This window comes from Neltuma alba, unplaced genomic scaffold, assembly GCF_004799145.2.
Source record: "Neltuma alba isolate B1F8T4 unplaced genomic scaffold, ASM479914v2 tig00010294_pilon, whole genome shotgun sequence".
Taxonomy (NCBI): domain Eukaryota; kingdom Viridiplantae; phylum Streptophyta; class Magnoliopsida; order Fabales; family Fabaceae; genus Neltuma; species Neltuma alba.
Window position 1 is genome coordinate 770,475 of NW_021635212.1, and position 17,867 is coordinate 788,341.

Sequence of the window (17,867 nt, forward strand, 5' to 3'; positions counted from 1 at the left end):
GGATTGATTTTAATGTTTTGATTCCATTTCAAATATGCGTGCGTGAGAGAGATTATTTAATAATTCGATTTTGTTTCCTTTGTTATTTAATACTCCTCCTATCTTCAATGTAAGACTTAATTAACCAATTTGAATAGATTAAGAATGTTTGTTAAATTAGTTAATATGACTTTTTTTCTAAAATACCATAAATATCTTTTTTAATTTCCTTCCTCCATCTCTTACTTGATTATTATTAAAAAAATATCAATCGAGTTAATTTAAACAAAAAACATATGAAATAGATCTTACATATAGAGCTAATATTAACTTCTCAATTAAGTCTTATATTAAGGACTGGAAGAACATATGGTATCTTATAGACTTAAATTCTAAACCTCATCTTCATGGTTAAACGTCTATCGCCCTTTTCATTATAATTATTTGTTGGCTAGCTAATTAGATCTTATTAATTATCAATTAATTATACTAAAACAGGAATAATAAATTAGTATGGCCATCAAACAATTGAAAGTAGGGGAAACGGGCAAAAAGTCATCCATTTAAAATTTTATTGGTAAGAGACCTAATAAATTTTTATACATAGTTAATATCAGTATTCTGTACATTTCGTGTAAAAGAGCACCAGTACTTTGATTTAGATCATTCTCACCAATAAAAGTTTTAATTGAAGTCCAATTTTCCCTTAAAAGTATTGAGTGAAGATTTATTACTCTTGTTTGTAATTAGATTTTAATCGTGACTCAATTAATATATTTTAAACTTTTATCTAAAAAATACTGTATAAAAATTAAATAAAAACAGTATTTTAATTAAAAATACTCTTTAGTCAACAATATGTTAAGAAAACTTATAATATTATTATAATAATTGTTATTGTAATCATTTCCTCCTTTTCCTTCTATATATGTTTATGATTATTTCTACTTCATTCTCAGTTTTCTTTGGAGGGAAGGAATCTGTCGTTGCTCAGATACGTTCCCTTGACCACACGATGAAGAGTAGCAGCTTGGTCACGGGATAATGAAAGAACACAAAATAACAAAGACATGAGAGGGCTTATTCCTAATTTGGGTCCTGACTTTACGCCATGAAGTCATTTTCATAATCAATGAAAGTATTGCCAAACGGAAAGCTTATTTGCGCATATATATGCTCTGTATCCTTTCTTTTGAATTATGTCATTCAGCTTTTGAATGTCTATCTGTTTGCTGGCTGATCCCATCAAGAGTTTGGGATTGATCCATTAGGTTAAATTTTATGATTTTCCCCTTCTTATGGAGCTTAAAAAAACATCATTTTGAGTAAAAGAAAAGAATGATTAAGGTGCAAATATGTCCCAAAAGTTTTTATTCAAAAGCGTTGGATACCTGAAAGTTTTTTTAGGAGTTAGTTTGCCTATTACCCCTTACTATTAAAAATGTTAATGGTCAGTAATATCAATATTTTAATGGTCCACACAAGTTTTTTTTAATGATAGGGGATAATATTATTACGATTTTAAACTTTTAAAACAAATTTGCTCCTAAAAAACCTTTTAGGTACTCAATATTTTTGAGTAAAAACTTCTTAAACAAATTTGTATCTTAACCTAAAAAAGAAATACTAATCTGTTAGATTTATGCTTTAGTAACTCTATTTTGTTGGATTTTTTTGAAGTTTATCGAATGTATATTAATTAATATTTTTATTTAAATATTACTCTTTTTATGATTATATATAAATATTTTTTGCATATTTTAATTAAATTATATTATTTTCGATATCAATTTTCAATACTTTGGATTGATACACGATATTGCATTACAAATTATACAATATTTCATATTATTAAATCAAATTTAAGCATGATCAGTCTCCAAATTACTGAATTAGAGCAACTCCCATTATAATATTTTGCTGTACATAAGATTCGAGCCCTCAATCTTACCTTTATCTAAAGGCAACTGAGTTTTTTCCACTTGATCAAACCACTATTTGTTTTGGTAAAAAAAATGAATCACTATTTGTCACAAAATGTAATTTAATAGACAAATATTCTAATAAAAAGCATCACTTATCGTCCCCCCAAAAGGAAAAGTCACGCCCATAACTCATATGAATCCCATATCTCAACTAACTCACTGAAAGGGATTAATAGAAGTTAAATAATAGGGTAATATTATTTTGTCCCCCCCCCCCTCCCAGCCATATGAACTATATATATGTGGTCATAAATATAAGAATTAAATAATTAATTTAATAATTAAAGTAATTATTTGTATAAAATATGTATTGATTTTTTAAAAAAATACTTTCATCAATCATCTGTTGTGAAAGTTGTCTATATTGATAGAAATTCTCATTTAACATGTGTGATTAATATAAATAGTTTAAAAGGGTAAATTCAGAAAATAAATCAAGAAAGGCCTTATATTTAGAATTTTATTTAAGATCCAAGAGATTATGGTCCATCGTATACTTCAATTTGGGTTTTAATGAATTTGCTTTTTAATTTTGCCTTGAATTATTTATTTTTCCTCCCTTGCCAAACTCTCTTATCACATTTTCCCATACATTTTTTTATTCATCATTTCTCTCATTTATTATAAGAGCATATTTAAAAATAAAAATATATTTATTATTTTTAACTAATTTTAACTTATTTTTTGTCATATATAATTTAGTTATTTATTAAAACTTACAGTAAGGATAGAGAGTGCTGTCAGGGTAAACAGGAGTAATCCGCTTGACCTACTTCTTTGAAGTTACAAAATTAACTCTGATTTTTTTTTTTTCACGTGACCCCCTGTTGATGATATGGTTGGTGGGATCCATATATCCTAAGCAACTCTCTCTCTCTCTCTCTCTCTCTCTCTCTCTATATATATATAGTCGAGCTTGCGTATTAGGTGGGGCATATATGGCACTCTACTCTTTTTCTATGTCCTCAACTGGCATGAGAAATCTGGTAAAAAAAAAAAAAGAACTGGCATGAGAAATAGTAATAATGAACAACTTTATTCTTCAATTAATCCCGTACCTTAACTGATGAGATCTTATAACTTGAACATATTACTCCATTAATTTTTAATGTAAAACTTAATTAACTAATTTGAGTAGATTAAAGATGTTAATTAAATTAATTAATATGATATATTCTTTCTAAAACACCATAATCATCTTTCATCTTTCTTATTTCACTCATTTTCTCTTTTATTTGATTATTATTAAGAGAATGTCAATGAGATTAATTAATTTGAAAAAAAATGATAAATATGTGAAATAGATCTTATATGTAAGATCAACATTAATTCATTAGGCCTTATATTAAGAACCGGAGGAGTATTAAACAAGAATCATTTGACTTCAACTTCAATATTTTATATTTAAATTTAATTTTTAAGAAAGTAATTAATTAAAGATGCATGAAAATTGCACTCTAACAATAAATTCTTTTTCTAAAATATATTTATAGCATGAAGAAAAGGCAAACCTCAAAATTTGAACCCTTCCTCCAAATTGAATTTTATTCCATCAGCAACCGTTGTAAAAAAGTTAATAATCTTACATCTTATTTATAAAAATAGTACTAATTACACTTTCTACATTATTCCCACTACAATTGGTATAAAAAAAAAAACCCATTATAAAAAAATGTTATCTTGCACTAATGATTGATTCTACATGTTCAATGTATTTCTTTCATGCAGATTAAAAGTTAAGGGGCATGATATTTATACAGTATAGTGAAGGATCTAATGCTTTAAATCTTGATAAGGTAGCTTTAAATTGAAGATGCATTATTTAATAGATGTGCTAATTCCACAATCTTCTAAAAATCTTTTGGCCAAAAAATATTCCATAATATGCTCTCTTGGCGTAGTCTAAAATATGTTACGTCCAACTAAAAGTTGTAAGCAAGTTGTAGAATATTTCTTTTTGGTCAATTTGATGTAACCACTGTTGTCTTATGAAGTAATTGGCTAAATAATACAAAAATTTATTAAACTTAAAAATATATACAAATAATTTTTTAGTATTTAAAATTTAGTAAAATTCTTGAACTTTTAATCGACGCGAATAATGCCAAATTATATATCAATTTTACACTCCTTAAATTTTATTTTTGTATGCACATAATCCTACAAAATTTTAGTTATATGCATACACAAATTTTAAATTTTAAACCATTTACAAATAAAAAATGAATAAAACTAATAGTATGGGAGTCATTTGCATAAATATAAACGCTTAAGAAAATTTAATGTAAAGTTTTAAAAGGCTAGAGAAAATATTTGCATATGGCATACAGTTAGTTTTGCTCAAAATAATTGTAAAGATAAATTCAGATGGTTACATATATACAGAAGTTGCAGTCAAAAAGAAATTTTTCTTAGACTTGACTATCACTAAATTGATATTTTGAAATCCTTACTGTCGTTATCTCAAAAGTGAATTCCATTTTGAAGAAGTTAAAGACTTTAGAGGTTGAGAATCAAACAATTCATAATAAATTAATCATATAATATTTATAATGGCCTAAAGATTCATATTGATACTAGCTCTACCTTATGATAATATAGATATTGATTGATGATAATATTAATTATAATTTTGATTTTATTGGAGAAAGATAGTGAGGTAGGTATTACAATTTTTTTTTGTTTTTTTTAAAAAGGTAATCCAAAGTAGTTCATATTGGTGTTTCAAAATAATACTTAGATTACTCAAATCTTTTACTTTTATACATACTAATATTTATTTTCATTCAATAATATATCATTCAGATTATGTGGTAAATTTTTGTTGGTCTGAAAAAAGTGAAATGGTTAGTGGACAGACGTATATTTGTTATTTGCATCTCTGCGTCTATATTTTATTTGGTATACAAATTCAAGTATTATTGAATTTATAAATTTAAATATAAATTTCTCTTCTATTGTAATTTTTTTATTTTAAATATTCAAATTATGAAAGATTATTTAAAAAGTATCTTATTATCTCCCTCAATCTAATAATTTTTGCTCAAGAAAATTAGAACAAGAGAACCTGATACATTTAATTTTGGCAAAAAAAAATAATAATAATCACATGTCATGACCCATGATTCCATTCAAAAGAAGAAGAAGAAAAAAGAAAAGAATATTCAGGTGATTAAGTTCATGAACGAAAAGAAAAGAATAAATATCATTAGGCTCTTTGTTGAAAATGCTTCATCTGTATTTTTGTATTTAAGAGAACATAGGAAAGGTATAATTTAATTTTTTTATATTTTTATTTAAATTTCTCTGACACGTTTGTTCATTTTTTAACTTTTATTTTTTTTTAATTGAACTCATTTCGTGGAAAAAGGAAAAAATAATTTCAAAAAATAAAATTAATTTACAATTAATTTTTGTCATTTAACATGGATGTTATATATCACGAAAATAAAAGTAAAATTTATATAAAATGACTTGGTTTTTTTTTAAAAGAAAATAGTGTAATTTTGTTTTAGATTTTTCCTTGTATTATAAGAAACCTCAACCTGCCCTTTTTGACCGCATCACACTAAAACCTAAAAGTGGATATTTTCAAGTTTATTTGTGATGCTGGCAAAATATGTTGTTCAAGAATTATAATAATATGTATTTAGAAAGCTTTTGGGGAATTAAAAACGACAAGAATCACTCATCAATAATAATGCAAATCCATCATTGCACAATTGAGGTGAAGAGAAAAAATGATGGACATTAAGAAACCAATTCCTTTCATGAATCACCTACGGAACTACCAAAAGTCATACCTGAGCATATCATACCTTAACCAACGGTTGGTAGTTATCAGCTTTTAAGGAATGTTTTTTTTTTAAAAAAAAAAAAAACCTCCCAAATCTGTAAATTTCAATTCAGAATTTACTACTGTAAAGTTTTTTATCAACTGCTCCCTCTTATTTTTATTATAGGAGTCCTTTCAGAAGATTTTTTTTTTTTTGGGTTCTTCTTATAAGAATATTTGATGGTTTTCAATGAGCACTAAATGTTTTTCTTCACATATGCCCATATTTAATAACAGTAGTAAGAGAATAGAAATTAATATGACGTTTGAATCTAGTGTAGTTAATGAGAATAATATTGAAAATAACTTAAATTTTAAGACAATTTTAATATTTTTGACTTTTTTTATTAGTGTGTATGAATTAGCTAGTGATTTCTCATAATAATGAGCAGAGGGAGTAGTTTGAAATTAAATTTTATAATAAAATTACCTTAACAGGTAACAATTAGTTATCAACTAATTTTACTAAGAGTAATTAGGTTATTTCAAAAAAAAAAATAGAAAGCTTAATTTCATAATAGTCCATAGATATTTCCTAAGAAGTAAGCCATTTGATGGATCCTTTTAAAATTCTCATATTTCGTTAGTCCTTCAAGGTCTTTCTCCCTTTTAAAATTGTTGTGTGCTTGAACTTTGCCAATAAAAATCATGTTAATTATAAAATAAACTTTTTATTTAGACTTGGACAAATGACAATGTTCATATCAAACCACTGATATATATATACACAAAATATTAGATCGTTAAGAAAAAAAAAATTTCGACATTAACTACGTGTGAATTTGAAGCAATCCTCAAATTTTTAAAAATAAGCCACAATATTTACATTTATCTTCTTATAAATTATATTTATAGAAAAATACTAGGTTTTATATATTTATGTACAACTCTCATGTAGCTTTCCATAAGCGCTTAGAAACATTTAGTACTGAGATAACTGAATCGAGAATGTATTAGAAAAGTTCAAAGAATTTCGACATACATTGATTATTATTCCTTAATCCATACGTTAAAACTTAAATAAAAAATGAAAATAAGAAGAAATGGAGGAGGTAGAAGTTTGAAAACGTCAAGTTTCCCCCCAACTACTGCATATATTATTCGCTAATAAATTACATTTGATTACCTTCATTGAGTGGATCCTCAATTTAATTTGACTGATTTTAATTTTCATATTTTAGAAAAAAAAATAGCATAATCTAAACTTCAGAAATCCTTTTTTTTATGGCCAACAAAATACTGTCTAAATAAATTTAATTTATTTAAATTTTCAGTAATAATATTCCACTCACGACTGCTCGATATAAGAAATCATTGAAAGATAATTACAAAATAAAGGTAGAGACAAAACTCAGGACAAAGGTGAAAAGCACTTGACCCCATCAATTTTAACATTATCCCAAACTTTAGGATAAATTCAAATTTAAAAATTAAAATGGTGTGACTCTCACGCATTTTTTTTTTTAATTCAACTTCAGAATCAATGAATCATGTCAGGTCACTATTGCCGACAGATTTTTTTTTTTTTCCTCTCAAGTTTTTTATTAAATCAATTTCTTTTCATTGTCTCATTAATTCATGTCGTTTTCCATGTTTAGTAACTACCTGCTGTTAATACAACAACACAGGATGCCAATGGAAAATATATTCCCAAAAACAGAAAAGTTGCTTTCACGCCATGAATAGTCCTCAACCTTATCCGGGTTAACTGGTTGGTCCATTAAACAGGTAAAACCATTTTCTTAATCGATTTAGTCAAGAGTTTTGACCATATCGATTATATTAGAGCTTTCTTCTTCTCTTGAACGATGTCATTTTGAATTTGTATATCAGTGAATGTTTTATTTAAATATTACTCTTTGTAAGATCATAAAAAAAATATCTATACATTTCAATCACATTATATTATTTTCATCATGGTAAAGTTTATTCCAATTCAATCACAAGAAGACTGTTAACCCTCAAGCTACTTTCCTAGCTTGATTTTTAGCACTCAATCTAAAGGAAAAATTGTCATAAATCCCAATTAAAAATTTATTTAGAAAATGAGACCTAACATTATGGAAATGTGTGAGGTCCTTTAGTGTAAATAAATGTGATAAGAGAAAGGCCAAATTACTCTTACAAAAGGTAATTACATATTCCGGAATTTCACTTTATATTATTATGAAAGCTAATTGCATATTGAAAAAGGTGTTTGCATATTGATTCATACTGCACATTCGAAGAGACTAGTTGCACATTATGAAAATTCAATTGGTTCATATTGCGTATTTAGAAAGACTACGTGCATATTATGGAAGCTGATTATATTTTGGGAAAGCTAATTGCATATTGATTTAGGAAAAGTAATTGTATAGTTCAAGAGGCCGTTTTCACGTTATGAAAGTTAATTGTATCTTTAGGAAGGTGATTCATATTGTATATTTGACAAGGTAGTTTTACATTAGCCATGTTGCATCTTTGGGAAAGTAATCACATATTTGTGGACACTACTTGCTCATTATGAGAGTTAATTGCAATTAACTTTATCAAGATGCAATTGGCTTTCATAATTTGTAAATGGTCTTTGCTAATATGCAATTATCTTTTTGAATATGCAATATGAACTAATATACAATTACTCTCTCTAATATACCGTTAATTTATGGAAACAAAATTTTATTAAATTATGATTTATAAAATGAATTTATAATAATTTATTATCAGAAGCTTCTTTAAAGAATTGATGGCTAAATCAAGATTGGAGCCAAAAATAGGTGGATTTTAGCAATAAGAAGAGATGCACGTGAGTTACCAACATCGACAAGAGTTGAATCCATTAAAAAGAGTTAATTTTTTTCACTTGATGAATCAATATTTGGATCTTTTATAGAAATATTCATATTTAATACTCAATAATATTTTAAATAAAATGCCCTCCAATTGAAAAAAACGCCAGTACTTATTTTGAAACAAAAACTAATATATTGAGGTGTATAATTGATTGTTCAATCCAAAGCAGGCTGCTATCATAAATGAAGCACTAAAATAATCTAATTGCAGGGTACAAATCTCATTGATAATGACAAGAGCCTAGATTCATGCTCGAAGATTGATAGCCGTGCCCAATCATCCACCTTTGTGACCCAAAGGAATACGGAATAATAGTAACAACAATAATAAATGCCAATTAAATACTGGCACGAGACAAAGTGATAATGAATTTTTCTTCATTATTGTGTGGTTGAAAATAACTGCCCCTTCACTTATTTATTCTCCATCCTTTTCGGAAAATCTCATAAAAAATGTGTGTGTGTATATAATCGTCACAAAAGCATAAAAAAATAAGTGTTATTTTATATGCTGATACTTGTTATTCAATTATTATAAAAGTTTTTCAGAAATTGCATTCCTTCCTTAAATACTCCATAGTAAATTTTCCTCTCTTTTTTTTTTTTGAGAGAGAATTTAACATCTTAATCATATACTATCTCTGATCCTAATTATAAGAGCTAGTTGACTAATTTGAGAAGATTAAAAAAAAGAATTAAGTTAATTATTTGTAATAAATAGGTGTTGTTTTTCCTAAAATATCCTTACCAGTCAAGTGTGTTAGCTAAAACTACAATTATTAGAAGGACTATCTTGGAAAAAATTGCCTAAATATGAGAGACAAAATATATTGGGGTCTTATATTTAGGATCAAAATAAAAATCAAATGAGAGCTTATATTAAAAAGGGAAATAGTATTAGCATTTAATATAAGAGGATTAAAAGAGTACGAAACTATACTGCAAGACTAAATGTGGCCCAAAATTTCAAAATTTATGACTTGAAAAAAATACTCAGGTACACTTGTAAATTTAAGAGAATGATATGTAAATTTAAGTTGACTTGTGAGTCAATTTGTAACATTTGAAAAACCAACACAAAGATTGTGTAAATGAACTCATACATATATGAGAGGGTGTCTTGTAAATATGTGAAAGAGGCTTTTAAATATCCTTTTTTTTTTTCCCAGTCAAGTTTTAAATATTAAAGTATTAATATTTTAAATATTTTTTAAACAGTTGACCGGTTAAGAGTTGCCGATAGCCGATTTATAAGTTCTATTTTAATTTAAATTTCCGGGTCTTTCTAAATAATAATGATTTTTACGATTCTTTTCTTTGAATATCATTCTTTTTTGTCCTGAAACATGGGATCTTCTCTACAAATCCGAGTCTTTAACGATACCAAGATATTTTTTCGGTCCTAAATATAAGATTCTTTTTGTAATATAATTTGTATTATAAAAAGAGTCCTATATTTAGGACGGGAAGAGTATTTGAGATGGGAATGCGTGGCAAAACCACGTCGGTTCTTGTTTTCATGTTATTCCACTTTTTTTTTGGGTGGTTTCTGTGGATTCTTCTTATAATCAAAGTAACACTAATTTGGCAATTTAAGTTTATCTGAAATTGACTTATGAATTTTATTCAAGGAGTTCACCAAAATTTTTTCATTTAAGAAAATATGAGGCTAAACGACATATTTTAATTGGGTTTTATCTCTTGATTCAATCATTATCATCCTCCTTTTTTTTAATTTTTTTAATTATTTGGATTTGAATTTTAAAGACGCACGTTAAGATACTCCGGAACAATATGCATGAGTTTTAAAATGTAACTGAAACAATAATAAAATTGATTACTTCAATATTCACACGATTATTTTTGTATCAAAATTTAGATATGATTTATATTAAATAATAAGCTTCAGTCAAAATCAAAAGTAGATCCCATGTATATGTACGAAATTTAAAATAGACAACATGGCTATAGCTTATAAGCTCTGATCACTTGAGTATCTAACTAGGCATTTTAAGTGTGATTCAGAGTGCATGGCAAGGATTGGCAGGTACCGGTCTACTACACTCATCGAGAAAACAATTCTATGGTCGATCACCTTGTCAAGTTATCATACAAAATAGAAAGGAATTATTGCTTTTTTTTTAATCACATCCCATCTTTCTTAACGAGAGATAGATGATGATGAAAGAAGCTCCCATCTTTTACTTGTAACCTTGACTTTACTTTTTTGTGATTAATAGATATACAGTTTCTATTTTAAAAAAATTGTTTGGAGGCCTATTTTTGACTTTGGACTGTGTTTGTATTCAAATTTTAATAATAGTATTCGACTATGCATAATTATTTTGAACTCTGGTTATCTATACATAATATAAAATTCATGGGAATTATGCAAAATTTCATCAAGATTTTGCACCCTACAATCACCGGGAAATTTTACACCAAAATGAAAGGAAAAAACAGAAGATCAATGTGTAAAGCTTTTTCATTTTTCCTCTTTTCCCCTCCAATGAGCAAGCAGAATTGAAGCCCAGGATCAAATCTGGCCCATTCTCACTACAAACAGAGTATTTTAGAGCTACTTGGTTTTTTTCCCTTCCTTGTTTTCTTGGTGGTCTCCAGAGTACAATGAATTTATGATTGACGCTGCCTCTATATAAATAAATATATATATATATATATTATATATAATCTTCAGAGCGCTTCAAGCCTTTCGGCGTTAAACCACACTTGATGCTTGACTAAGCAAACGTCATTTGAGTATGCCAAATAGATGCAGAGTGAAAGGAACTGAGTGAAGACTAAGCCACAACTTTGATCAGCCTCATGACAAGGCATTTGAATCCCAAGAATTTTGGGAGTATGATATAAATATGACATATCTGAGCATACAGGCTAAAATTTTTAACTGAATCAAGAGCTGGAACCAGCAAATTCAATTTGCAAGAACTGAAAATGTTGAGTCCTGAAATTGTCACTCAGGCCTAAGCCACCCATTTCTACATGGACAAAATTGGTATCAATGACTACTCTACACTGCACTACATTCTCTTGATCAAGGATAAGATAACATTTCTCATATAAACCTTCCTTTGGTGCAAGATTCATTAAGCAGGATTTAGAAGCAGATACCTTGTAATCGCCAACACTAAATCGTTCTGAGTCAGTGGCCATCAATACGATACGGTGCGGTCGACCTAGAAGCTCTGAGACATACCTCATGTCTCCTACAGCAAGAGCCTGCCGAACACGAGTAGATGAAACCTGTCCTCTCTCTTTTGGGTTGCTGGTATTTAAAGTTGCGGAGTTCTGATACTTGTCCATAACAGACTTTATTATGTAAGCTTCCATACCATATTCATCACACAGCTTTACCAAATCTGATGCATCCCCAGCAGCTTTATACCCAAATCGGTAGTTCTCACCTGCCACAAGCTCCATTACAGGTGTCTCAGTTTCATATAGATATGCATTACAACACCGCAAAAACTGCTCTTTACCGCAAAGCTTTAGCCTCATTTAAATTTGAAGTGTGCAATCAACATCAATATTAGGATAGATTATGTTAATGCAAGTCCTACTTTGAATTCCTCATTGCTTCTCCCAACAGAGAAACCTTATACTAATGTACCGCAAATTCCATGGCCACAAAGGCGCTGCCCCTAGCAACTTCTTTGTGTATAGGAGTAATTCTGAAACAGCAGTTGTTCTTGCATTGCAGTATGGCTACAACACTTCGGAATGAGGAGATTGGAACTTTTTGTCCCATTCAGATTGTCTAGGAAATTGGACTTACTGATTTATTAGATTCACAAAGAAATAAAGATGGCAGGGTTGTTGTTGTCACGAATTGGTTTATTTGCTTAGAAAGGAATGCTAAATTTTTTGCAGTGCCCCTACAACATTAAATGACTTGTGGGAAGGTATTGTATTATCCTACTCTCCAGCAACTCACTCTCCAGCTAATAAAACTTTCTTTATATTTAAAATATGTTAATTGAACATTGGAGAAAGTACTGCACCCTCCAAATTACAGATATCATATCGAAGTCTTTCTTTCAATCTTGAAAGAACCAGAAATTGAAATAAGGAATAACACATCCTTCTTTTTGGGGCATCAACAGATCCATATTAGAACCACACTCTATCAGCAAATGCAATTACCGCTTACTGGAGTAGCGGACTTTCCCCATAGTACAGGAAATAATATGCATGTAACCACGTCAAATGCAGAAGAGAAAGGTGTTACGTTAATTAAATAAAACATAGTGGGCATGTAATTTACCAGCAACAACTCCACGCACTCTAAGCTCTCTTGATAACTTCTCAACAAATTCACGAGGGCTGAGATGTCTCACTTTTGAAAACTCAACTTGGAACTCTTTTGGGACCGTTTTACAGCAATAAGGAGCCCAAGAAGAAAGCACTCGCTTTCGGTCACATTTGGCAACTATAGGAGCCCTGTTTAGGAAGGAATAAAGAAGATGGTCTACATTGTCTCTTATTTATGTCTATGAAACATGAAATACTACCATAAACAATGAGAATAAAGGAAACAGCTCTTTAGAAAGGACTTTAATCGCTAAAAAAATTATGCCCAAATGATATTCATCAAAACTCAAAACATATGATTACTCAAATTATATATCTTTCATATATAACCACCCGAAAACAAACATATAATGTTCCCATGCCAGGTGCCACATGGTTCTATTATGCCAGGAGTGACTCAACAGAGTTATTACAGAATGGTGATATGCGCATACAAATGAAAGTTCAAAGGAGCTCATTATCAAGATTTCAAGGTAAAGGGAAAGCCATGCAGATGACTCCAAGTTGAGGGTAGTTCCTTATATTTTTTCCCTACCGCTAATCATTAAAAACACAGAAGTACTAATTAAGAACATTCTCAAGAAATTATGTTTTTGATGGTCCACATACAAGAGCAGATTTTGGAAAGCTAGTACTCCCTCTGGTCCATGATATAAGAAGTTGGTTAATTTTTCTCACATACCAAGAAATGGAAGCTTAGTCATTATATTTGTCCTAAAATGATAAAGTTTTCCTATCTTATCCTAAAAAATGATAAAGTTGCCTTTACTGTTACCCTTTTATTATCTCTCATCTCTCTTTCCTCTCTCTCCTATGTTTAATAGGGACGAAAGTGGAAAAAATACACTAATTATGCTGACATCTTATATTTTGGATCGCAATTTTCTTCTAATCAACGTCTTATATTATGGGCTAGAGGAAGTCTTAGCCAGGTAACATGAAAACATTGGTCCATTTCCTAACAGACACAGAGCAATGGCTAACAAGATATTTAATCTGGTCCATGTGGAAAATTTTTCTTGTTCTCAATTGCAAAGTTATGTCTACAAATTGAAAGATTAAGATTGTGCAACTGGAAGAAACGATCTTATTTTGCAAGTTATATAATCTGGTAAAAGAAACCCTTCAACTGAATTGGCAGAATGTTGCACTGGATCAAACCTTTGTTCCCAGCCAAGTACTTCAGCCATTCCAGAAAGTGATAAAAGAAATGGAGGCCCAGCCCTTGACGCTTGAATGGCAAGCTCCCGATGACCAATGTGCAAGGCATCAAACTTTCCCAATGCTACAACTCCTCCTGGAAATGATCATGCTAGGTTCATAAATATCTTGTTGAGATAGTGCATTATATACGACATGTAGTATATAGACATATAGTCAGGAGGCGGAGGAGGGCAACAAAATTTTAATATAACTGTATTCGTATTCCAGCTATTCTCAAAAGAGTAATGTAGCCACCCCAAATCTCGTATAGGCAAAAATACTCACTTAATTGACAACTATAATGGGCCAAAGGACTTTATCTGAACAAAATAGTCACAAGAATTATAAGTTTTATGTAATTAAGTAATTAACTAACACAAAACTTTTAGTTCTAGAGAGAAATGAAAGGAAAAAAGGTAAAAGCTGAGGACCCAACTACAAGGGCCATTTTAATAGATCCAGGTCCTTTGGACAACATTAAAAGTACAGAGAATGTTCAAGCAAATCAATAAGCGCAATCCATAACAATCAATACTAAGTTCATGAATCCACCGTCACATCTCTTCTTTTAATTTATGAATTAAAATCCCATAAGTAAAATAAAAATGGAAATTAAAAAACAAGGCTATGTCAATTTTGTCTTGGCTAACAAACGAACAGGCTTGTCGTAACAAGTCCACCTATATGGTCGACTCCATATGGTGAAATAAAGCCTGTTGTTGTAAAAAGTGAATAGGCATCACAGTATGCATATATTTGCTTAAGCTTAGAATACAAAGGTTTAACAGAACCATCACTTATGCAGCCAAAGCGGCCAGTAATTGAAAATGCTAAAGATTTAAAAGATGCAACAGAACAGATACTAAACTAAACGATACAAAAGTCCAAAGGAATGCTTCCTTGTAAGAAAAGATTACTGTGAGCCCAACCCCAAAAAACCAATCGAAGAGCATCATAAAACATAATTTTCAAGGAACAGCATGTTCTACTGTCCAGAAAATATTGGGGGGGGGGGTTCAGAAAATAAATGAGTTAGTTGTAAGGATGCACATGTGTGGGAGAAATGGCAAAAGAGGAATACGGTGAAAGTGGCTAAAAACCTGCTATTGGTGATAATCCATCGGAGATAATTTCCTGATCATCTTCTTGTTGGCTTTGCAGAAACAAAAGGAATCAGAATCTTGATTAAAAAGGTGAAAAAAAAGGAAGGATAACATGCAATACAAATTAAAATGGAAAAAATCAGTGAACACGTAAATTGATTACTTGATCAGCAATCAGATAGCTCATGGCCAACAATTTAAACCTTACAGATGAGCAGTCACATATGCAAAAGCTTAAAACAAATAACTCTCCCGAATTCACACAGGCAATATGAGGGCTCTGAGGTCTAAACTACTGGATATAAGAACAGTCTCCCTTGAAGATAGATAGCAGGTGAATAATTGAAATTTTTAACTGTACTAGACATTATTGAAGCCCAAGAGTATTTCTTCCTGATTATTTGCGACAACGTAACTTTTCCCTGGTCAGAAAAGAGTGCGCTGATCATGAGGCGAATTTGATACAAGATGACACTTTTAGTACAAAGAAAAGTTCAAACCCTCTGCTGCATATGCATTCTGAGATTCATTCCAATACTTTTCTCTCTGAATTTTCATCCTCTTTCACTAAGCACCACCCACACAAGGAATTAATCAGCCTATTAGGAAACACCCATCTCAGGCAATAAATGAACAAAAAGAGAAGGGAGGACTTTTGTTAATGGTGTTCTGAAAGGTACACACCTGACCATGGGTAAACAGTCTTTGCCATGATTAGGTGCATTTGATTGGGAAGGAATGCTAAAAATTGTAATCATGCTTTGGGAACCCTAAATTCATTAGTATAGTAAAGGGATGAACTTGTATCTCATGCTTCACTGCAGTGTTTTTTTCCAATCTCTATGAATGATATGAGAAAGGATTAAAGGGCTTCTATATCTTCTAAAGTTTTTTTTTTTCCTTCGTCCCAACCGCGCCCCCCCCCCCCCCCCCCTTTCCGGACGCCCCCCAAAATTTCCCATCTTTTTCTGGGTTTCTTAGAAGGTTGTTCCACACTCCTCTCTTGTAACTCCCTTCATATCTAACGAAGCTTATTTCTCTGCCCTCCCCCCCCCCCCCCAAAAAAAAAAAAAAGACGTGGGCAACCAGAGATTGATGATCAGCGAAGTTGGGGCTGGATCAATGGCTACTCATGAGTTACATTCGGTTAATGTTAAGTGAAAACTAAGTAACAAGCCCCTCACAAATTTTTATTGATTAGAGGTATTCTGTTCTCGAGGATGCTACATGAAAGTCTCTGCGGCAGCTATATCAGAATTCTTCATCTCTAATCTTCGAGACCAACGAATATTTCGGAAGGAAGTAACTGATACAAGGATTTCTTTTTTTATTTCGGTATCATAGAATACGCAGGAGATAATCAATAGGTTAGTTAGTTTACAAGTAAATTACCTAGAGGGTTATTTAGACACGGATCACGAAAGAGTGAATGCGGTTATAAACAGTCAAGAATAAGGAAGTAGCACAAGTCACTCGAGAGTTGTTGAATCTGTGTTTTCATCGATTAATTCATAGTTGCTTGGGAACTTATTCACATAAACCAGGTTCATACCAAATTTCAAAAAATTAAGGAAAAAAAATCAATACCTGCCCCTTTTTTTTTTTTTGGGGTACCGACAAACAAACTTTACAGAATAATATAACCCAAAAAAATTGATAGTAAGGAACAAAGAACCTGAAAGAGTAAAAAAAGGGTGGAATTTCTCGAGGAGACTCAGACGGGATGCCGGCATAGCACGATGACGACGACGACGAAGAAGAAGAAGAAGAAGACATTCTGGTTTGCTTTTCAATACATGGCCAAGAAGCATTCAGAGGCGATGGAAAGGAAAGCAGAACAATTTGGGAACTGTAGAAACGAAATCTGCAGCTTAAGTGGAAATGGAGGTCGCATTCTCGGAGATGATGCGAAATGCGAGAGCCACCACTCAGCAACATTGGAGGCCCCCTGCTTCACCCAGAACCTCTGACTTCCCTATTTCCTAGTGCTTAGCTTCCCCGTAAAAACTTCAAATGTTGTCGACTCGTCGTTTGAATAAAGTGAAATAGCCTCTGGCTGTTAAATCTCAGACGCAACCATAGCCGTCCATTCACCAAGGTCCAAGGCCAAGGCTTGCGTTCGTTTCTCGTTAGGCGTATTAATAACAGATTTTAAACTATCAAAGACCAAATTATTGGAAATTAAACTAACTTTTGTTGGCACTTGACAGTCATCCATTCAAGTGATCTAAAAATAACACTTACTCCTCTTGTCTTATTTATAAAACACTTCTAATATATTTTACACAGGCAAAAAAAAATCTTAAACTGCATTAACTCTTCATTAAAATATAGTAACTTTCCAACTTTACCCCTATTTAATATATACACTTTTAAAAAAAAGTAACTATCTACATTATGATAAATAAAGGATAATATAATACATTCATAGTAAAAATTTAATAAAATAACTTATAAATAGGATAAAAAATTTTCTCTCTCTATTCTATAAATAGGATCAGAGGAATATTACATTTGAATGTCAAATGAGTTTGGGAGACTAAAGTGCAGTGAGTGTTTGAGACCTAATAATCACATTTAAAATCCAAAAAATACC

The 17,867-nt window shown here is 30.6% G+C and overlaps 1 protein-coding gene across 1 annotated transcript; it reads right to left on the minus strand.

Annotated features, from left to right (window-relative positions):
• Positions 1–11,428: 11,428 nt before the first annotated feature.
• Positions 11,429–17,296, minus strand: LOC114755536 (FAD synthetase 1, chloroplastic-like). The gene is made up of 5 exons (XM_028944433.1): positions 16,947–17,296; positions 15,269–15,321; positions 14,127–14,262; positions 12,919–13,094; positions 11,429–12,058 (listed from the first exon to the last, which is right to left on the minus strand). The coding sequence occupies exons 1-5, from the start codon at positions 17,207–17,209 to the stop codon at positions 11,547–11,549; spliced, it is 1,140 nt and encodes a 379-aa protein (XP_028800266.1). The 5' UTR covers positions 17,210–17,296; the 3' UTR covers positions 11,429–11,546.
• Between the last annotated feature and the right edge of the window lie 571 nt (positions 17,297–17,867).

Excerpts from the sequence above, each read along its gene's own strand:
- LOC114755536 (XM_028944433.1), bottom strand. The coding sequence starts at position 17,209 with ATGTTGCTGAGTGGTGGCTCTCGCATTTCGCATCATCTCCGAGAATGC. Across the intron at positions 14,263-15,268 it reads TGGATTATCACCAATAGCAG|GAGGAGTTGTAGCATTGGGA; the intron begins GTTTTTAGCCAC and ends GATCATTTCCAG. Across the intron at positions 12,059-12,918 it reads AGTGCGTGGAGTTGTTGCTG|GTGAGAACTACCGATTTGGG; the intron begins GTAAATTACATG and ends AGCTTGTGGCAG.